The sequence below is a fragment of the Oryzias latipes genome, chromosome 8, assembly GCF_002234675.1.
Source record: "Oryzias latipes chromosome 8, ASM223467v1".
NCBI lineage: Eukaryota > Metazoa > Chordata > Actinopteri > Beloniformes > Adrianichthyidae > Oryzias > Oryzias latipes.
This window is the reverse complement of record NC_019866.2, coordinates 3,412,629-3,435,194: the sequence shown is the minus strand read 5'-3', so window position 1 is coordinate 3,435,194 and position 22,566 is coordinate 3,412,629. Positions and strand designations below refer to the sequence as shown.

Genomic DNA, 22,566 nt, shown 5'->3' with positions numbered 1-22,566 from the left:
CTTGACTCACATCATCCTTACAGTGAAAAACTGGGATAAGGGCCACCATCCCTCTTATTTAAAAAGGTTGGTGGGCTTTAGGGTAGCTCAGAAGTGTCAAAAAATATCACATTTTATAGGATAAACTTTCACCAACTAAACTTGGTGAAAGTTCATCCTTCAGTGAGCATTAACTGTGAACCAAATAATCGATCGAGTACTGGGAGTAACAGCAGGATCGGCTGACAACAAAACATTGGTCAAAAAGGTCTAAATCCCATCGGAATGTAAATAATCCGTTTTTTGTCCTGTTGTCTCTCTACTGGCTTTACCTTTTTATGCACATGTGATGCATTGATTTATGAAGACCCCCTTTAATTTCCTGTTTACAAGACGATCCTCATTTTGTTGCGCAGCAGTCCTGGACTGAAAGGACCAGATTTTCACGATTCTTTTCCCTTGGTGCACCTTTTAAGTGAAAGGAAGTTTGGAAATTACTACGGGATGGTCACATGACCTGCAGCTTGGTGGCCATTCTGTTGCAAAGTGGGAAATTAGCCGATTTTACCGTTGTTGGACGAACTGGAAAAGAAAATTAGTTCGAGTGATTTTCACAAAATGTCCCACACACACTGCCAGGCTAAGTCTACAGCCACAACCCAAATTTCATTGACCTTTGACCTCAGGAAGAGGCTTCCATCTTGAATTTCCTCAAGCATCATTGGGAAGCTAAAGCGTTGGAATTAGAACTTGTATATTTTGAATGGCGTTAGCATGGCGAGCTTCCAAAAGTGGCGTTCCCCTGTTGCTCGCACATTTTTTACCGGAATGTTGTGAAAATTGAATCTATGAGTAGCCTGCGTCAGACTGGCAACCCATCCAGAGTGTCCCCCGCCTTCGCCCACAAGTGGCTGGGATAGGCTCCAGCAGCCCTGTGACCCTGAAAGAGACAAAACGGAGGAAGATGAATGAATAATCTGAGTCGTTGGCTCGAGCTAAAAAAAATGATATGACATACGATATGAACCTATCAGATATGTGGCTGTGGTTAATTTAAAAGAAAAACCTCAGTTGCCAAGGAAATCCAACAGTTTAACTTTGCAGATTCTTCTAAAACGTGCACAGGACTGTTCGTCACGCCCTGGTGACCAAAAAGTTAAATGGTTGCTATGGAGATAAAACCAACAAAAGAGCTGCCCTTTTGAAAAGTAATTTTTGTCACATGCAGCTCTGACCAAGGGTAGCAGAGACAGAAGAGAGAAGGGCCTGAAGCCAGTTAGGGCAGGTAAAACCAAATGGGGTAATGGGGGCGTGGCGGGGATAATGGCGAGTGTGGGTGGCGCCACTTGCAGCTTTAATTTTTGATGTCTTTGGTTTTTATTTTCAAGACGAAACGCGAAATTTCCAGCTAATGTGGACTTTTCCTCCACTGTTTGTATTTTTAAGTATGAGTCAGGGAGGTCACAGTCTCACAGCAGCACGGCCCCCTGAAACAGGATGTCCTAAAATCCCTGTGTCAACATTGCAACTCCTCTTCCTCCTGTCAATCACCCAGTCTGGCTGTTTTTAGTCAGCACCTCCAACTGCGAGGAAAATCCTCTCATTGTGGGAGGCTCAGTTCTGAAGTGCAGCTCATCCAATCGGCAGAAGGCCTTTTCTGAGAATGACACGCCCCGTCCCGGACTGCGAGCGTCCCACACATCCCTCCTGCTGTGTGGCTGAAGAACGTGAAGCGTGAGATGGTGATGACAGCTGAGGGGAAGGAGAGATGGAGTGAAATCAACCGCATGACAAAAGTCATCCGTTTGTAAAGAGATCTGCCTCTGCCAGGTGGGTGGGGGGGGGGTGGGGGGGGGGGGGGCAATCAGCTCATCAAAAATAAGGCAACGATAGAAACAATCGGTCACATCCTGAGATCATTTCTGAGGGAGGGTCCAGGTTTTTCATCCAAAAACTAAAGCTGAGTGACCTTTGAACTGTTTCTTTGGGTCCAAATATAAAAATGTCAGTAGGTAGTTTCTTAGTAAAAGGGATATTTGGGTGGTGGTTTGCCATATTTTGAAGGATTTCTTATGATATTGAAATAATACGGTTATTGTCATTCACTGTAAACTCTACAATTTAATTTCTACCAGCTTTTGCAGCAGCAAGCTGCATGTGAAAGTTCTCCAAAAGAACAAAGAGTTGTTCTCTCTATTTCAATAAATACCCTGTTAAATGCCAGAAACAGACCGAAGTCTCCTGCAGGCTTTGTAAGTCATAAAGTAATGCCATGTGCACCAAATATCTATATTTTTTGTACATTTTTAAGCTTTGTGGTGCAGAAAAAACAAAACTTCTATGCAGTACCATTTTTGCCAACAGAGATTTTTGTCAGTGGAGTCTGCTGCGTTGCTTTGCTGCAGAGAATGAGCCACACTGAAACTGAAAATAGTGTAGAAATGATTTGTTGTTGTTTTTGCAGCTCAACTGTTTAATGTTCTGACAAAAGTAGTCTGCATGTTTTTAAAAGCACAGGGTCATAAAAGGGAAATACTATAAGCTGTCCTGAACACAAATTGATGGCAGGAATGGATGTAGATGCATGTCATGAAGAGCTGCTAGTGTGACATCACCACAGGCAGGATGGCCTCCTTCTCTTTGGTTGTTGTTTATGCTTATGCACTACTAAAGGTTTATCTGCCCTGTTGTTTTCACGCCTTTCCAGGCTCCATTAACTCCAATAAGCTTCACCAACAACTGCAGCTATAAGATCACGGTTGAGAAAAATAAGAGTGGAAAATACCAAACCAGACATATTAGGGGTACCAGCTTTCCTTTAATGATTCGTTTCCGTCAGGCCTATTCTTTTTTTAAAGCTACTCATATTCTAGGATGCAGTCTTATTAATTCATTTTAATATGTTTTACATCATTATTTATCATTGAATACTATATAGCAGAATATTAAAGCTTACAGATGCCTAAAAAGAACAAATCAAGGATTACTTTAAACTGGATTTTGGTTTTTGTAGCTCTCTTAGAAATTAACCCAACTAGCACAATAATGTATTCAATTTCAAGTTAAAAAAAACTTTTATCCACTAAATTATTTACATTTGAACAAGAAAAAAAAATCTGTATGCGGGAAAAAAAATTACTAATAGTCTGGGGTTTGAGCAAAAACAATTAAAATAAATTCTAAAGTTTAAAAACAGTTAAAAGCAGATATGATGTAATAATAGATAATAGCTTGTATAAAAGTAGTTTTGTCGACAATAACAATATCAACCAAAGATTATTATGGTAAACATGCATAGTCAGGTAAAAAAAACAAATATTATTGCTACTAATGTTATTATTGTGTATTGATGATGAACACAATTATGATTCCTTAACTATAATTATTATAATGTTTGGGTTTGACAGACATCTTAATAGTTTAATTACATAGTTTTTCCCTATTTTGCGTTGTTATTAATGTCTATCTATAAACCTACATTATTTTAACTGTATTGTAAATATGAACATGTTTATTGAAACAAATTGTTCTGTTTTTTTAAGGGTTGGCTGTTCCCCCACCTTATGCATATTTTGGAGTTTTAATCTTTACGGAAAACAAATGTAGTAAAATGTTCCAAGCTTTCACTCATCAGGAATTTTAATTGACTTGAATACTAAGCCTTAAAATCACCAAAAAAATAAAAAAAAAAACATCCATTGAGGAGCAGATAATGAGAGATGTGTTCTCATTAAAATGTATGCTGTGATTGCAGATAAGCAACTGCTGCTGCCCATCAGTATGTGAGGCCTATATAGCGTTTTAGGTCTATCAATTTACAGAGAGGAAGATTATTTACAAGTGGAAAACATTCAGGACCGTCTGCCAGGCTTTTTAGAATTAACGACTCGGCAAATTAACTCCAGAGTCGTCGGGCTGTGCTTATTTGTAAAGCGCAATTCCTCTTCCAGATAATTCAAAGAGCTATTAAGAACTAAGATGACAACCAGGACAGTAAAAGTACATTTACACAGCAGGTTAGGAAGCCTCTAAAACAACAAGTAAAAAACAGAGTGCAGATAACAGACTGTCACACAATGATCTAAAAAAACAAATAGATTAGATCCTAGACTTGAACATTGCAGTAAAGACAGGGCTGAACTGCATGCGCCTGACATGCTGCTTGTTTAGTCCGGACTCACGACACCAGCAAAAGGTCTGTCCCTGAACGCCTCAGAGTTCCAGCTGCTTTATAGCCAGACAGGAACTTTGGTGCTAAAACACGGAGAAGCCAAGAACATGTGTCTGTTCTCAGAGCAACAAGAAGTCAGTTCAAAGTCCCCAGAACAGGACTGAGGTGCTCCTGCTTTCTGGTTTTTTGAAGGATCTGCAGCTGCTTTGCTGGACCTTTACCACTTTAGTCCACAGGGTTACAGGAGTCTGACCTGCTGGAAAAAAAGGATTGTTTTCGTCTCCTTTAGTCATCTTATCGGTCACTGTAAAAGTGTGGGTTATATTTCATAATTACGCCTAGATTCCTAAAGTGACTGGTAGGTTTCAGAGAGAGAGACTGAATGTCTTTTAAAAAGATGTCAGTTTCATCTGCAGTTCTGTGAATCCACTTGATCCACATTTACCTGCTGTTTACCTTTATTTATTTCTTTAAAATGACAAAGATCGCAGAAGCTACCTCATCTTCCATTGGTGTCCATTATTGTTTGTTAATAAAAGAAAAATAGAAAACAAATATTCATAGAAATTGTAAAAAGATAATCATGCTTGCAAAGTTATACCTAAATGTGCCTAAATCATTTCTTGCTTTTAGTAAAGAAAACTGTGGACTTGAGTTCATTTAGTGCACAGGATCAGTACTGTGGAGCATGGTGGAGGAAGGTTGATGATTTTATTTTTTATGCAATCAGAGGAGGTAGAGTTCTGCCAGGAACAACTTAACAGCAAAGTTTCACGGGAATAAGAGCTGAGCTAAAAAACATTTCTAAGAAGAACAAAAATGACATGAGACACCCAGGAAGTCCTCAATGAATAAGATACTGCAGCTTTTCTGTTAAATACATAACAATATGGCTAAATACATTCTTTTTAAAATAATCTTATTGATTGAGTTTTTAAATTATAATGTGAGGATTTTTATTTTTACTTTTGTCAGTGTTTTTGATAATGTTTTTCATTTCTGTTTATTGTCCTCAGTCTATATAATAATTCAGTTATCTTTATCAGGTTTTCTACTCTGTTTTCTCACCTTTTTGATTCTCTGTGGTCTTTTTCGTGTCTTAAGTTCATTTTTTTTTAAATGTTTACGTTTCTACCGCCGACCATGATCTCCTGACAATAATTTAGATTTTGCCTTCAGTTTTAGGAATGTGACTTAATGAAGCTACAGGTGCAAGGGTCCAACTTTGAACCATCAATTGCCGTTTTAAATCATTATTAGAACATAATCCACACGATCAAAACACTAAGAGAAGCTATGGCGTTGTGTATTGACGTAAAGAGACTCCCAGTGGGTCTGCGTAGCATACAGCCCTGTCTGTGCAGCATACAGCCCTGTCTGCGCAGCATACAGCCCTGTCTGCGCAGCATACAGCCCTGTCTGCGCAGCATACAGTCCTGTCTGCCCATATTTTATCCTTCTGGTATCCCTTTCAACATCCCACCCCATCATGCTAGCATGTAATTAAGTAACATGATAGGGCTTTTAACGGCCAAACCAGGAAGCGGCGCACTCTAGAATCGCAATGATTGACTGTAATAAATAGTGGCCCTAAAGACACCCAGAGGCCACGGTACAATACTATTGACGCCCAGTTGCTGACAGCAGCGAGGAGCAGCTGCTAAAATATGTTTTCACGCCCCCCACGCTGTATATGTGGTCAATCAGAGCCAAGCAGGTAATTAAACATCATTATATTACTTCCTCTAATATAAAGATGACGCTTTACTGTGACAAGATGTTATTTATGTGATCAGCAAGAGCCAAGGGGAGGTTTGTAAGTCACACATGAGTGGACTCCTTATCTTATGAGTTAATGAAGTGATGCTCCTGCAGGGCTAGTTTAACGAGTCGCACTACAGTCTGCCAGGAAATGTTCCTCTGAAACCTTAAGATCCCAGTCTCTCCCTAAACTTTTTCACATTTCCTGAATGTAAATAATGATTATTGAATTATTAAAGTAGTTTAACCATTGAAACTTTTTCAAAAACCTTTTTTGTCTGCTAGATTGATGTAAACATTTGATGATGATTTTCAAAAGATTTTCAAAAAACTTGGAAGTGTACTCATCTTATTTGAAATTATTAGCAGACATTGAAGCAAATAAGAAACAGAAGAACCAACTGCGTTCATGCTAAAACAACAAAGCAGCTTAAAAATAAAGTTTTTCATTTTACTAAAAAAGTAAAGAAAACATGTCCTGTACAAGCACAGAGCTTTACTGGTTACTGTATTTATTGTTATTTCTTTTTCGTTTAGAGACTATCAACTTGTGTTTTTCCAGACTGATGAATTCTTCTTAAAAGCTTTAGATGTGCATTCTTTGGGCAGGAAGTGGTCAGTTACACATGGTACATAAATTGTAAGAAGCTTGAAAGGAAAAACCCTTTGACTTCTGGGTTAAAGCTCATTTAAAAACAAAAGTAGCCCACTCCGTTCCCCAACTGACCTCTAGAGGTTTGTTAAACAAGGAAAATCTCCGTGAGCCAAACTTTAAAAGTTTGCCAACAGTTTGCTTTCTAAAACTTTTGTCAACCGTTTTGTCTAACAAGTGTGAATTAAGTAGAGGTATGGTCTGTTGATTGACAGGTGACCATTACATTTTCCACTCTACCGCGTTTATAGGAATATTAACAGTCTCTTATTTTCGTTATCCATTCATCTGTTTTAGGTAAGGCCAGGCGTCGGAGTCGTCATATGAAGGTGATGACCAGAGTAACAGCTGAAACCATTGACTGTATTAGAGAACTGGACCGAGTGAGAGTGACATCAACCATAGAAAATGACTTACAGCCCCAAAGAAATGAAGTCAATTCAGACACAATTTTTTCCCAATCTGGATGCCGCCGGAGAAAGGCAATTTGCCCTCTCTGGGTTGGTGGAGTGCTCCTGCCCCAGGAGGAGGAGTTTAACGGTAAGTATATTGGGGTCTTTTTCATGAGGGAGGAGAGATCAGAGCTTGAGATTGAAAGGCTAATTAATAATAATAATTGATACTTTATTTATCCCACAATGGGGAAATTCTTCTCCGCATTTTGACCCATCTCCTGGGGGGAGCGGTGAGCTGCAGACTAGCCGCACTCGGGGGGCGACAGCTGGCTGGGGAGAGCGGGGATCGATCTGCCAACCCTTCGGTTGTTGGACGACCCGCTCCACCGCCTGAGCTAAACTGCTGGCCACTATTCGGTCGCTTTACTGTTACGTTGTGCTGAAGAGAGAGGTGAGCCAGAAAGCAAAGCTCTTAATGATCTTCGTTCCAATACTCACCTATGGCCATGAGCTCTGGGTCATGACCAAAAGAACGAGGTCCCTGAAACAAGCGGCTGAAATGAGCTTCCTTCGTAAAGTGGCTGAACGCTACCTTGGAGATAAAGTGAGAAGCTTGGTCACCCACGGTGAGCTCGGAGTTTAACCGCTTCTCCTCCACATCGAGAGGAGCCAGTTGAGGTGGCTCGGGCATCTAGTCCAGATGCCTCCTGGATGCCTCCCTGGGTGTTCCAGGCATGTCCCACTGGGCAGAGGCCCGACGAAGACCCAGGTCACGCTGGAGAGACTACATCTTTCATTTGGCCTGGGAACACCTCTGGATGCCCCCGAAGGAGTTGGAGGAGGTGGCCGGGGAGAGGGAAGTCTGGGCATCTCTGCTTAGACTGCTGCCCCCGCGACCCGGTTCCGGATGAGAGGAAGAAGATGGATGGATGGATGTTGCCATGCTGGAGCCAGGAGTCATCAGTAAGCAGTAATTGGTCTTAGTCAGTCTGATTCATTGTTTCTATAGTAACAACTCTGGCCAATCAGGAGGAGGCTATGTATTAAAACTATTTTCTCCATCAACGTGAAATGGAATAAAGCTCCTCAAGAGGGAGCAGATTAGCGCACAGGTTGACAAATGGTATGACACGACCTGTTTCTTGGGTACTTGACAGTAACAGAAATATCTGGGGCATCACTTTGACAAATACTGACAGGAATCAAATTGATGGAGCAAAGAGGTTCAACTTTGCTAAACCAGAGAAAGATCCCAGACAATCTAAAGCCTCAGGGCACTTGTTGCCAACAACAAAAGTATGTTTAATGAAGTCATTTCTTAAAAAAGACGGAACGATAACATCTGCACATTTTCTGCTGTCAAGCGCTCAGTGCCAGCCGTTGGGTACATTTTGCCCCAGGACATTATACCAGCAGCTGCTGACTGATGGAATCTCTGATTGATGACAGTTCCTCAGCAGGAAGCCGGATCTTCCGGACAGTTCACACTCTCTGTGAGAAAATGTGCAACCATCTTTTGTGTTTGTGCTTTAACCATGCTACAACTCACCGGACCTGGAAGTGCAGATTCCTTCATTTAAAAAATTGTCCGATTTGTCACTTCCTGTTGTGTGATTTGTGTGTGTGTGTGGTGGGGGGGGTTACAGGTTGCACAAGCCGGGTCCAAGTGCATACATATACGAGCACATACTTGGAATATCCCACGCACTTGCATGTCCCTATCAATCTGATCCCAAGAAAGGATTGAGGGTTTCATGTGATGGCAGCGTTGGTGACTGTTGCACTTGATTTGACCAAAACTTTATCGCGATCCCTCCTCCAAGCGTTTTTTTCCCCCCACCCCACCCATTAACTTGGTCATAAAAGTGACCTGCAGAGTCGAATCACAAGCAGTGGATAGTTGATGTCAAACTGAGAGGCGGAGAACCATGCCTGTGCCCAAGAAAGCAGGTAAGACCACCTTCTCACCTGGGACTCCTTGACCTGTGAGCAGTTACAGAAAAACGTGAAGTATTTATTTAGCATTTGATTTTTATATCTTAATCATTAGACAAGTCATTTTTTTCTTCGTTCTCGCCCTCAACCCTGTCAGACTCAGTGAAGAGCATTTTTTCGCCTCATTATGTTTTCACTTGATTTAAATGGTCATAGCCACGGGGTTAAAAGGAAAGATTTAGTGCTCGTCGCAGCATTTTATTACCAGTTTATTACATGTTTCTAAAGCTGTTTATGTGCTGTTATTAAGTGTCTCCCAGCAGACTACGACCCAGCCAGACATCTTTCCACAGCTTTTTTCTGCTGCCCATTAATCATGTCAGCAGGGTGCGTGAACGAGCATCTCCAAGGCTGATCGAGCTCCCGGCGTCACGGTCTGAATTTCACAGATCTTATTTCCATCGTCCCTTTGCACTCCGACTCACCTGTTTCTGCATCCATCTCTTTATTCTTTTATTCCGTTAGACGGAAATCTCCTTTTTGAGGATCCACGTGGTTTACGTAATATCAAATAAAATCCAACTTTATTTGTGGAGCACTTCTACGACGCAGGTCACTCAAAGTGCTTTACATTGAAAACAATCAAATTTAAAAACGAAGGGACAAGACAAACGAATATTTGCTTAAATTCTTGTTATGTTTATTTTGTTTAAAACCCGCAGTGCCAAGAACCCCCCCCCCCCCCCCCCACCAGACACACACATACACACACCATGATAAAAAGAATGATAAAATGATGCAATGTAGAAACCTTGCCCTGTCCACGTCAGTGACCCCCCCCACCCAAGGTCACAGCATAGACCACCACAGGACCCCCCCAGATCTACAACAAAGAGCCAGACCCGATCCCATAGCAATGACCCCGTTTACTGAGAAGGGCCAGTCCCTGATGTGGAGGATCCCTCTAAGGAAATCACTGGAGCTACAATTCAAATGTAAAAGGAATCAAATTAAAATTAAAATAGATAAATAACCAAATAAGTACATACATAAACCTTAATAGACAGACAAAAAGTGGCAAATGCGAATAAAGTCATTGAAAAATAAAACATATGTTTATACATACACATATATAAAATTGGTGAAATGAGCACACAAACAATTAAAATGTCAATTAAGTTCCTAAATTTCAACTAAAAGCTAGATTAACAAGGTAGGTCTTAAGCCTTCCTTTAAAAAAAGGAAGCTAAAGCTAATAAAAGTCCCTCTTCTGGCTGCCACTGTAATGAATGTGTAAGACGCTGCTCAGTATTTCAGGAAGCTCCATGCAGAAGCTTGTATTTGTGTTATTTATGGTTGTTTGACTTGAGATATCATGGAACAATGAAACCATTTGTGATCTCCTCCAACTGGTGATTGCATCTAAATCTGAAGCGCAGTAAATCTAATCCTAATCATCCTTTTTTTTTTTTCTTTGAACTCCAATCTAGAAATTTGTTGTGGAGTTTTCTGAATTATTTTCTAGCCTTCATTTATTTATTTATTAGTAGTTTTACCCCATCCCCCTTTTTCATGTACATGGATCCCCTGGGCTTCCAGCCAGACTTGACACTCGACAGGAGCCAGAGGGATGAGCCTGGACCTCCCTCCTCCACCTCCTCCTCATCTCTTCTTCTCATGCTGTTTCAGTGAGATGTTCTGAACCTGATCTGCACAGATAATGTCACTCTGTCCCACAGAGAGAGGAATCTGGAAGACCGAGCGACGCTTCATGAGCGTCCAAGACAAACAGTCTTCAGGTCTGGAGGTGACCTTTCAGCTGGACCGGAGCTAAACGGATAGAGCTCTTAAACTGAGTCCAGCTCCAAAACAAGTCCTCAGAGGGACACGTTTCGTCTTTTAACTTCAGACTCAAACCCTGCAAAAAAAAAAAAACGAACTGTAAGAGAAACATTTCCTCCAGATTTCAGGAGATCTTCTCTAAGGCCCTGCAAATATTTGTACTCCTTATCTCGGTCTGGATCTCAATTCATCCATTATTTCATGATTGTCCCTATTGTGCTTTTCCGGTGACGTGTGATCTCTCATCTTCTCCAAGACTTGTCGGAGGTCTGAGGAGGAATTTCACACCAAGTCTCAGAGTTTGTTGTGTCTTCTTACCTCATTACTGAGAAAAGATGTCACTTCTATTTTTGGACTTTGGTCTCCAAATTAAATAAGAGCAGCGGGAGGAAAAAGTGATTTCAACGATTTGTCGTGTTTCTAACCAATTTTCTTAAAGAGAAAAATTAAACAAACACAGTCTAAAAGCATTAATGAATAATTAATTCTCCTAAATTATTTTTATCAACATGTTCAGCCAAAATTTTCCAAGCTTTTGTTTTTCTATTTTAACAGAATGTCATTAAGAAATTCTGTCAATTCTAAAAGCCTTTGGGCTCAGGTTTGGCATCATTTTTCAAAAATATATTCAAATAGTTTTACAAAACAGCAAAAAGCAGATTAAATACCGGCATATTAAAGACAGAAATGCACAGATATAAAGGTATAAATACCGCTACCAACTGCTGGAATATCAACTACACAGTTTTTTACCATCATAATTTCATTTACAGAATACTATTATTCAATGAGGACATTTCATTGAACTGTAAACAAAACGTTTTTTGTGAATTTACAGATTTTTGTAGTTATCTCGATTAAAATTCCCACAGAGCTTTTACATAAAAATGGACAAATCTTGTCAATTTAAACAATTTAAAATATTAAAATCTCACTCTGACCAGCTTCTGATCTATTTTTTAACGTGTTCCTGGTGGTATTTTAATTAAGATGTTTTTATTTATTTTAAATTTTCGTTTTCTAGGAGATAGTTTCCGCATAAATGCAGCAGAAATTCACCTTTTTAGTGACAATCTTGCTCAAACAACGTTTTTTCGTCTGCTCCTGACCTTGATTTTCTTCACATATGTCCTCCATCATCAGAAAAGAAAAACACGTCAAAAACAAAATTTTCATCAGAGTCGGTCTTAAAGATGGGAACTCTGAGTCGTTTATTTTAATGTCAAAACAAGAATAGACATAAGATATTTGAGTTTAAAGGATACTAGTCCTTCTCTTTTAAAAATTATAAATCAAAATCGATCAAACTTTATTCGTAACAAAATAATGCTTCTCTGGGAAGTTCCTTGTGCTTTGAGTTTATTTATTTTACATAAAGACCAAAAAAAACAACTACCTTTTAGCTTGAGTTAGATTCGGAACAAATGCTGTCAAATTTAGACCAAAAAAATCAAATACAATATGAAATGCATGCCTAGAATTTACCCAAAACAAGCAGCAATTCACCAGGAAATGGACTCTTTATTGAACATGACCAAAAGACCATTTTAAAATCTATAACAAAGTGAGAGCATAGGTCTCTCAGTCTGAGAAGAACTCTCACAGCTATAAGACCAATTGGAGGATTCCTGACATGAGATAATTCGACAAAACGCTGTGAATTGTCCTTCTGCGAACAAGAACGATGAAGGTCTGAGTGACCTCTGAGACCTCCAGCATAGACGAAGACCTGCACGGATCACTGTGTCCTCCAAGCATCAGGAAATCTGACTTCACAGCACGACCAGCCCTGGCATTGGAAGGTGGCAGCGCCCTGCACAACATGCATTCTTCCAACAGGAAGCCCTGCTGTCAGAGCCACACTGGTTTCTCCCAAAATGCACGCTCTGGCCTGCGGATTTCTTAGTTTGAAACACAAAAGCTGGGAAGCAGCTTTGTGAATCGGCGCTGAGCCGACGTTGCACGGGTCTGTGATCTACTGTGTGTGCCGAGCAGAAGATGATTTAGGGCAGATGAGTGGCCCTGGCAGCGGCTTTGATGAATGACGGGCCTACAGAGAGAGATGAAAAGGTTTAAAGTAACCAGCAGTACCACCCTGAGAGCTGTGCATTTCACTCTATTGTTACATAAGCCGTGGAGAGAAGAAGCTCTGAGGGGAAGCTGTAATTCTCTGCACGGCGTCTGTGGGAGATGACAGGGAAGTGACACTTTTTTCTTCTCTTCCAGGAGGGAAAGGCAGCTCTGCACAAGAAGGTAAAGAGCAGCGGGGGGCATTGCTGGGAAACGTCTCGGTTAATCAGCGAAGGATAAGCTCATCTGGGCTTTGCTGTCGTCTGAGTTGCAGATAAAGCACACCTAAGGAAGTTTAATGCATTTCCTCTCATCTCCCTTTAGAGAAGCTGCCACCATATGAGCCAAATATCCCTGAACCAACCAGCAGGCCCGACTTCATGAAGTGTGAGGCAGCGCCTGGCTTGAAATCATCTCAAAGTGTCAAGCAAAAAATCTATGTGTAAAAAGCACTTATAGCTGCTACAGATACTATACTACAGAAATAGATTTTACGTGTGGAAAGAAATGTAAATATGTTCAAACACAAAATAGTTTAATCTTTGCAGAATAGTTTTTAATTTTGCAGGCTTCAAAGTTCAGTAAAATGTGAAAAATATATGAGTCGGGTCCAAACTTAAAACTACTTATTTGTTAACTTCTTCTTTATTGAACATTGCTCCTCAGCATTTTCAGCTGTCTGGCAGTTTGTTGGAGTTTCTGACGGGACACAGTCGTTCTCCGAAAGAAAAGCTTTGGAGTTTCTCTTTAAAAAATGCTTTTAAGTTCTTAACCAGGCTGCTGCGTCAGGTATGCCGTGGGAAATCGTTCAATGTCACCAGGTTGAGCTGACAAACAATATTGTTAATACAAAGGATAGTGTCATTTTATATTATATGTATTTTTAGTTGGTGGGGTGCCTTGTAGGGGCTTAACAATTACTTGACTTAATTGATTTCTATTCCTATGATCCAACCAGATCAATCTGTCTTACCAAATTTCTAAATCAAATCGACCTAAACCATTTTAGAATTGTTTCAAAATGAAATCAATTGATATTTGAAAATACCGTTTGGATTGGTTTATTATATTATAACGTAAAAACGACATCGGACAAGTTCCTGCGTCACACCGGTTTGGCTAAAGACGTCTTGGATCGATTTTAGGTCCGTGAATCAGATCGAATCGACTCTAAATCGTATTGGCACGAATTACGATGATTAAATCGTTAAAATGAATCTTTACACCCTTAGTGCCTTGTGACGTTTTATCAGGGGAAAAAGTGTACCTCGACTCAAAAAAAAATGGACTTTAAAGCACTGGAACCTGTCAAAAATAAAAACTTCAGCTGCATTTCTTTTCAAGCCACATAAAAATGTAAACAACACAGAATTTTATAGGTGATGTTCAGGGCCAACAGTGAATTGGTAAATTCATTTTTGACGAGGTTAGGATCTTTTTTTAATAAGGCTGGTTGCATTTGGTCTCCTCAGATTGGTTCCCCCTCTCTCTGGATGATAAAACTGCACAGAAGCTTCTGTGGATCTCTGAAAACGGCTCCAAGGTCGCTCGAACATCCGATGCAGTCTGTCCATATCCAAACAGGCCTGAGAGATATGAACATTCTCCGCAGGTACAAGCAGCAAACACGCATAAAAATGGTATAATAGTCCTTCACTGACTGGAGCTATTATTATTTTTATTATTATATTGATCAGATGTGACTTAAAAGCATTTTTTTTTTGTCACATGAAAAGCTAAAGAAAAATAAAGGAGGCTTTATTGACCTCTACTGGCAGAGGTTGGAAACTGCAGCAAACCTTCATTCTGCGTGGGCATAAAAAAAACAAAAAACAATGGCGTTATTTGAACGACTTGCTGCCAGAATAACCCTTGTGCTATCTTGTGGGGTCATCTAGACCCACTAGACAGTGCGCTGAACCTTTTTTCTTCAATGATTTGTGATCTTCACTGGTGTCCATGGATTACATGAAATCCTCTCCACCTTTATCATGGTAGGGATAAGACGTCAATGTAAGGGTGGGGTCATCTGGACCCCACAATATAGCACAAGGGGTAGGAAACCTTCAGATGATTTATTTGATCCAAATGTGATCTTTCAGGTCTTGTGTAAGGAAGGGCTCCTGGGCTGTCGAGGCTACTGGGAAGTGGACTTTGATGGCTGGGTGGTGATCGGGGTGATCTCCGAAAGCTCTCCTCGGAAAGGCCAGGAGGTGCCCTGCGGCCTCGGGGAGAACTCCACCTCGTGGGCCGTGGGCTGGTCCGGCTCCTGCTACCAAGTCTGGCACAACGGTGAAAACGTGGACGTCCAGCTTCCCTTGTCCTCCAACATGGGGGTGTATGTGGATCAGCCCGCCGGCATCATCAAGTTCCTCTCGGTGGAGGGAGAAGCGGAGAAGGAGGTGCGGCTGATCCACAAGTTCAAAGCCAGCTTCCAGGAGAAGGTTTTTCCTGGGTTCTGGATCGGCACAAATTCATTCTGTCTCATCAGAAAAAAAGATCAGTGACAAATGAGGAAGAACAGATGTGGGGAGAGGGGGATGGCGCGTAAATTAAAGGAAAAAGTAGTGTCAGAAGGAAATATTGTGATGTTTGGGGAACAAATGTGGGAGTTGTGAAGCATTATCTTATACTCTGATTAATTTACCATTCTAAATCTGATCATGTTTCAATTAGAAAAAGCAGTCATTTTGTTTTTTTGTTGTATTAAGGCCTTTGCATTGGATACAAAGGTAGAGTCTGCATTAATTATAAATGTAAAATGACTTATGTCCATTCAGATGTGGGCTGCCGACGCCCTCTAGAGGCCAAAGATGACACGGCAGTCGAGTCTTTTTTCTTGGTGTTGCTCCTTTTTATTTTGAAACATCAAAGAAGAAATGGAACACTTTTTTTTTTGTAAAGGTGGATGCTCTGCTTTTTGAACCCACTCCTTCTGTCTCACAGTCACTGTTTCATTCATTCTGTCATTTCCACGGAGAATGAGGAGCAAAAAAAAGAAATACATCCCATCGAATTCAGTATTGATTTGCATTCATTCAGTCAGTCATTCATTGGCAAAAGTAAAAACAGGCGTGATATGAGGAGGTGCTGGTGTTCCCTGCTCACTTTTTTTTAGCTTCTTGTTGAACCATCTCTCTGGTTTCTACCCCCCTCAGCTGATAGGGGAAAACATGTGGGGGCAACAGGGCGGGGCTTCAGAGCCTTTTGGTCATCTTACCTGGTAAACGACGAGGGGGGGGGGGGGGGGCTAATGGCTATAATTAGTCCAATAAAGAAACTACAGCAACCAGATGCAGCTTCCGCTGCCTTCAGGGTATCTGTTGATGTTAAACAGAAGACTGAACATGGAAACTGCCTGCTCTGGGGTGGATCTGAGGGCAGTTAGAAAAGTCATTGTTTTTTTTTTTTTTTTAAATAGACGGTAAAAGTCTATTAAGTTTGCAGAAATATGAGAAAGTGCAGTTTGGATTACAGTTCAAGAGAGAAATCATTATTTTCACATCAGCTAAGCAAAGCTGAAAGAGCTGCCAGATGTGTTTGAGGTAAATATTTTAACCCTCTGTAGTCTGTTTGACAGGCTCGATGCTGAACTGAAGGATTCTTTCCGATGTTGTTTGGGCGCAGCTGTTCACTAAAATGAATGAATTCTTTCGTTTTTTTCCCCCAAAAACCTCTAGGTAGTTTGACCAAAAGGCAAAGATTGCCGCCGCGGTGGCTGCTGGGCGCCGTGGGTCGCAGTTTAGTGTTGTACAGCTAGTTCAAGTATGGAGGGTAGTAGTGTTGAAAATGTTATTAGCGTTGATAACATTTCTGTATGACCGTTTCTTTTCAAAGCATGTGCCGTTAATTTGAGTTAGTGAGAAATAAATGGAGGTACTAGCTTTTACGCTTTTTCACAAACGTCACGTTAGCTTTTAAAAGCGAAGTTCGCCGCCGTCACAACCTGACCCCGGGCCTCCATCCCTTCCGGTCTCCTTCATTCTGGCCCTCTCAGTGCTTGAGCGAGAAGTCCCCCGTGTTGAGGCGGGGCCGGGGCAGGGCCCCGAACATCTCTGTTCCGTCGGTTGCTCCGGGGACCAGCAGGGCCTTCATACTGGCGGCGATGTGCTCCAGGTCAGCACAGCCCACCTGAGGGGGGAAAAAAATAAATAGACGGAGATGAACGCTGGACCCAAACAGAAATCCTTTCAGTCCCTTGAAAGGTCGCATCCCAGCCGCGACCCCTCACACTTCCATGATCACATGCAGTAAAAGGAGCCGTGACGACTGTTTGCTGCTGGATCAGAGGTGAGAACTGAATGGAGTCTTTGTCTTTAAAAGAAAGAAACTCTTTAGGATGAACTCACTCCTGAAAACAGAAAACCCCAAACAACTTTCCATCCTTTTTAAAGCAGAAGAAAGTCTAACATGTGTCCTTTATTTACATGGTACTCCTGTAGAATAGTTTCTCATACCACCTCCAACAATGACAAGAGCAGAACGATGTTATCAGACCAGCACTTTACTGCCCATCTCTACAGTCATTTCAAACTTTCAATCTTGAGTCAATGTATAGACGCGATCAGAGATCCTGATTTGAGCGTCGGACGCAGTGGTCTGGCAGCAGCACGCTTTCGGGCGTCAGTCTTTTCAGAGCTTAAATATCTGAACTTTTGCAAAGAACTCACATCAGCCAATCAGGGGCTGAGCTTTGGCCTGTGATGTGTCGATGTGATCAGTGGTTGGAGTCCAAAACCAACATGGGGCAGAACCTAATCGTTGCCATTTCTTCTCCTGAACTTTACATTCTCCTTATTTCTATGGACACAATCATTAAAAGGTCCTCTAAATTAAATCTTATTCTTATTTTTCACCTCATCATCATGTCTTCAAACTGGGTCACAGAGAGACAGAAGTACCGCAGAGAGCGCCATCATTCAGACGCAGCTCCTGCCCTGCAGTAAACGGTGAAGCTCACCGTACTGGGAGAGTCTCTGAACGATCACATGAATCCAGACATGGAGACGTGATCACCGACAAAAACTCAAATGAATAAACCTGTGTCAAGAGTCAAGTGCAAGAACATATTTTCAGACAAGCGTCCAGCAGGGACTTTGACATGCAAAACACATTCAGAGTGAACGCGGCATAAAAAGCTATGAAAGACATTCCATCTTTGAAATGTAACTTAACATAAACGCTCATGGTTTCTGGGTGGAGACATCAGGCGACTCCAAACAGTAACGGTGGAACGGTGGACCGGTCAAACCTCAAACCGGTGAAAATCACTGAATAAACTGTGACTCTTAAAGATCTTGCAAAGTTTGGCTCATTGAAGTATTGATTTGTTTATTTTTCTAAAGCAGAATTTGTAGATTTTTCAGGTTTGATGCTGCAGGTATATTTCCATGTGAAAAACCGATGTTTACCAGGTTTTCTTGTGTTCTTAAATTTATCCCAACTCGTTAAAGTTCTTTAAGTCGTTTCCCCATTCGAAAGGTTCTGAATCCAGACGGCCACTCTGCACATTTTTCTCAAAAATGTCTTCAATCGGGCAAACAGAACTCTCCTCCTCGCATGGCACAGCGATGGCGAGAGGCTTTCTCCGTTCCAACAGTTCATAACTCACCCGCTCGCCGCTGTTGCCGTCTCCCTGAGCGGCTCTGTTGCTTTTGCAGCCCCACACAGGCACAGACACGGGCAGGGAGCGCGCCAGAGCCGTGGGGTGGGCGTTACGGGGCAGGAACGCCGGCTGACCCACGGCCATGGAGCGCGATGGTGGGGGCGCATCCTCGCTCATGGAGCCTTGTACAAAGACAAATAAAAATACTTTTTAAAACTTAGGATCATTAAAAGTGTATTTTAAATGTGAAGGGGTCATATTTAGTCATTTATTCACTGGGTGGCGTCACTTTCATCTTTGCTGTAAGTTATAAATAAAGGTTGATTAGCGGACCTCTGACAGGTGTGTTTACGCCTGAAGGGGAAAAGGTTTTCGACCGCCATCGCAGGAAATGGAGGAGAATAAGTGAATTCTATTTTCAATTATTTGAATAACAAACAGAAATTATCTGCAACTTTGACGGGAGTGCAAAGACTTTCACTCTGCTCATCATTAAGGGAGACGCATCAGCCAGGTCAATCTGGCGTCACACACCTCAGGAGCTTCAAGACCTAGATCCCTCGGGTCTCAGACTTAGCTCCTCGCGGCCTAGACCCAGCTCCTCACGGCCTAGACCAAGCTCCTCGCGGCCTAGACCCAGCTCCTCACGGCCTAGACCAAGCTCCTCGCGGCCTAGACCCAGCTCCTCGCGGCCTAGACCCAGCTCCCCGCGGCCTAGACTTAGCTCCCCGCGGCCTAGACTTAGCTCCCCGCGGCCTAGACCCAGCTCCTCGCGGTCTAGACCCAGCTCCTCGCGGCCTAGACCCAGCTCCTCGCGGCCTAGACTTAGCTCCCCGCGGCCTAGACTTAGCTCCCCGCGGCCTAGACTTAGCTCCCCGCGGCCTAGACCCAGCTCCTCGCGGCCTAGACCCAGCTCCTCGCGGCCTAGACCCAGCTCCTCGCGGCCTAGACTTAGCTCCCCGCGGCCTAGACTTAGCTCCACGCGGCCTAGACCCAGCTCCTCGCGGCCTAGACCCAGCTCCTCGCGGCCTAGACCCAGCTCCTCGCGGCCTAGACCCAGCTCCCCGCGGCCTAGACCCAGCTCCCCGCGGCCTAGACCCAGCTCCTCGCGGCCTAGACCCAGCTCCTCGCGGCCTAGACTTAGCTCCCCGCGGCCTAGACTTGGCTGCTCCTCGCGTCCTAGACTTGGCTCCTACAACAATTAGGGCGGCAGAACTGTTACCATCAGTGCTCTCTTCCTCTCCATCGGACTCAAAAAAGGGCTCACAGTCACGGGATACAGAGTCCTCGTCCATGGAGAAAACACCTAAAAAAGAGGCAAAAATTTTTTAATAGGACACTCCTTTCAACTTGTAAGAAAACTGCATTTTGTGCTGTGATGTGATGAAGAAAAGCTTTACAATGTCGGTCTCACCTGCACTTTCATGTCCATAAGGTTGCCTCTCATCCATGTCATCCTCATCTTCTTCATCTTCACCCTCTTCTTCCAAATCTACAATCCCAGCTCTTTGCCTCTCTCGCTCGGCTTCTAGAGAGCTCCTCTCTCGTTCCCTCTCTCCGTTAGCGTTCTGCTCCGTGGCTGCCCCGCTCACAGATACCGAGCTGTAGATGGAGGGGTAGCTCTGAGAGAACAACCTGTCGTTGGGGGTGACTCCGCCCAGCTCACCTGGCGCGCTCTGCAACATCAGCACAAATTCACACTTCTGAACTAGAGCTTTCTGAGTGAATACGTGTGCGTGGCATTCAGCACAAACAGTCCACTCACTCCTCTGTGTCCGGGGTCAGAGGTCAAATCAGCCGTCAGCTTGGCTCCTCTCTCTTCGGCAGCGGGGCGGGTTTGCTTCTGGGCCGTCAGCATACTCGTGGAGTGCAGAACGGCGATGTCGTCTATGTAACGGCGAGCAGACTCGGCCAGAAACCCGTGACCCCACACGTTGTAGGAGAAGTCAAACTCCCTGGGAAAAGTGACACTGCCTTCCCGCTTCTTCACTCCTTCCGAGTCTCCAGTCAAGAATCGGAACTTCTTACAGGCCGTGAGTAAGGCCAGGTCACAGCCAGACTTTTGGCAATATGCTTCTGCAGCAGAAAGTAGAGCCAACCAGCTGTCTTTGTGGTTGTCTGGGATTTCGGGCCCTGACGCTTTGTTTTGGGCGGCCATGATGTTACTCAGCACCGTCTACAGATTCCTGGTTTAGTAATTGATAACGTTTAGAGGATCAGATGTGTTTGATCCTTAGGAGTGCACAAAACTTAGAGGGGTTCAACCTTTGGTGTCTGTGTGATCTGTCTTAGTTTAGGTGCTGGTTCAGACTTCTGAAGTGATGAAGATGAAGTTCAAACTTATCAGGCACTCTGTGGCTTAAATATCTGATATTTTGGGCGATGTTCCTCCAGACAGGAAAGCCAGGGGAGAGAAGGGATGTTGCCAAGTTGCTGGTGATACCTGAAAATGTTATCAAAATATAAAACAATCAATGTGGCTTCAACTGGGTGCATTTAAAGTACCAAGACTTGCATGTTTAACGTGTTTTGGTCAGCTAAATCCAGTTGAAGGCACGCAGGCAGTCAGATGCATGCAGGTAAACATCTAAACCTGCACAAGTAGAGCGGCTGTCGCGTAGCCCCCACCACTTTCTACACACACCAAAGCTAACACTGTAAGGCTAAGCTCCTTCTCATGATTTCCTCTGGGCGGATAGACTGCGAAGCTGTCTCTTTGTCATCAGATCGGTTCCGTCCAAAACAGCATGCAAACGGCTTGTCCGCGCGCGGCCGCTGTCGCAGCTGTTGTTTATCTGGCTGTTTGTTCGGGGCTGTGTGTGTGTGTGCAGTCTCCTCATGATGGAGCCGCATTTCACCTCCATGTTTTAGCCTTTAACTGCGCCTTGGATTTGCAAGGGGAGCACGGGGAAGGACGAGAAAACGTTCACCCACCTGTCCAGTTTCTTTCTTCCACCTTGACAGATGTTAATCGAGCTTATTATTCCTTTAGACACTCGTTTTCAGCCCTCTTCCACTGTTTCTCTCCCCCAGCTTCGGTTGACGCCAGCGGCAACAAGCTAGCAAGGGCTATTTAAAGCGTTTCCTGTGAGCCCTTTCAAAATAAAGGTTGTGACGCAGAGCAATATACTTTTGGATCTTTTAGCAGCATTACTGTTTCCCATGTATGTATAATATTATTCTGCATGAACAAAGTTTGATAATCAACAGTGATATCGTTTCTGAATGAAAATGCAAATATTTTATAAAAACATAAATTCTCCAAAAGTTTTTTTACTTGAAAGTATTATAAAAATCAAAATATCATTTTTTTGTTGTAGCATAAAAGCAGGCTGGGTGTTGTAAATACACTAGGAACATATTACTTATGTTTGAAAAATTGTGGGGATTTTCGTCTTTTTTCAAGGTGTTTATCCATTTCCGGTTTGACGTCTAGCTTGACGTCGCTCGACGTCGCTTGTTTACTGAAGTTCCAATCAATTGCACGTCCGACACGTGACCAAAACCTTCGGGCGGGCACGTTCTCGATCTGTCCTCGTGCACGCAGGCTAATTTCCCACTATCCCTAAAATGACCTTCCACGTTTTTGTTTATCAAGTCAGGCTTTAATCTGAAAAACAAACACGTTAATGCTATTACACACACTGAACGGATGTTAAATACCAGTTTTTCTTTTTACAGCTATAAGGTTTGTCATATAGATTGTAGGAACAAGTATAAAACATGTTTTGAACTTAGTGATTTAGTAAAGTAAACCAGGCCTTGTAGTACTGTTGCTTTTTTGAGCTGCTGTCCTTGCAGGAACCCTTTATTTGTTCTCATAGTAATTTAGTTTTAAAGCACATAAAGGCAACATGTTAGTCCGGGATGGCATTGATTGTTAAATGTGCGCATAGGTGCATGGTTTAGAAGTCAAGGCACGTCAGAGTCAGGAATTGAGATGACCAGGGAGGTGCATATGCGTGCATTTAAAATTTGAACATGCTGCAACAGTATTAAGTTTGTCATGGAACCAGTCAGACCGTTTGCAATGTGCGTCAGTGCTGCTGCTGCTGCTGCTGCTGCTGCAAGTTTCAAGATTGAGCATTCAGCTGCAGCAACATGAAGTAGAACTGCAGGCCTAAGGTTCAGTTTAAATACATTAAACGTCACTGTG

At 42.7% G+C, this 22,566-nt stretch overlaps 2 protein-coding genes across 2 annotated transcripts; one reads left to right on the top strand and one right to left on the bottom strand.

Moving 5' to 3' along the window:
• Nucleotides 1–8,809: 8,809 nt before the first annotated feature.
• Nucleotides 8,810–16,213, top strand: LOC111947733 (tripartite motif-containing protein 16-like). Its single transcript, XM_023957337.1, has 5 exons — nt 8,810–8,908; nt 12,962–12,988; nt 13,130–13,192; nt 14,278–14,417; nt 14,908–16,213. The coding sequence occupies exons 1-5, from the start codon at nt 8,887–8,889 to the stop codon at nt 15,310–15,312; spliced, it is 657 nt and encodes a 218-aa protein (XP_023813105.1). The 5' UTR covers nt 8,810–8,886; the 3' UTR covers nt 15,313–16,213.
• On the bottom strand, nt 15,638–21,491 carry akt1s1 (AKT1 substrate 1). Its single transcript, XM_004071168.4, has 6 exons — nt 21,345–21,491; nt 20,176–20,853; nt 19,825–20,086; nt 19,633–19,716; nt 18,417–18,592; nt 15,638–16,936 (listed from the first exon to the last, which is right to left on the bottom strand). Exons 2-6 carry the CDS (start codon nt 20,566–20,568, stop codon nt 16,799–16,801), a joined length of 1,053 nt encoding a protein of 350 aa, XP_004071216.1. The 5' UTR covers nt 20,569–20,853; nt 21,345–21,491; the 3' UTR covers nt 15,638–16,798.
• Between the last annotated feature and the right edge of the window lie 1,075 nt (nt 21,492–22,566).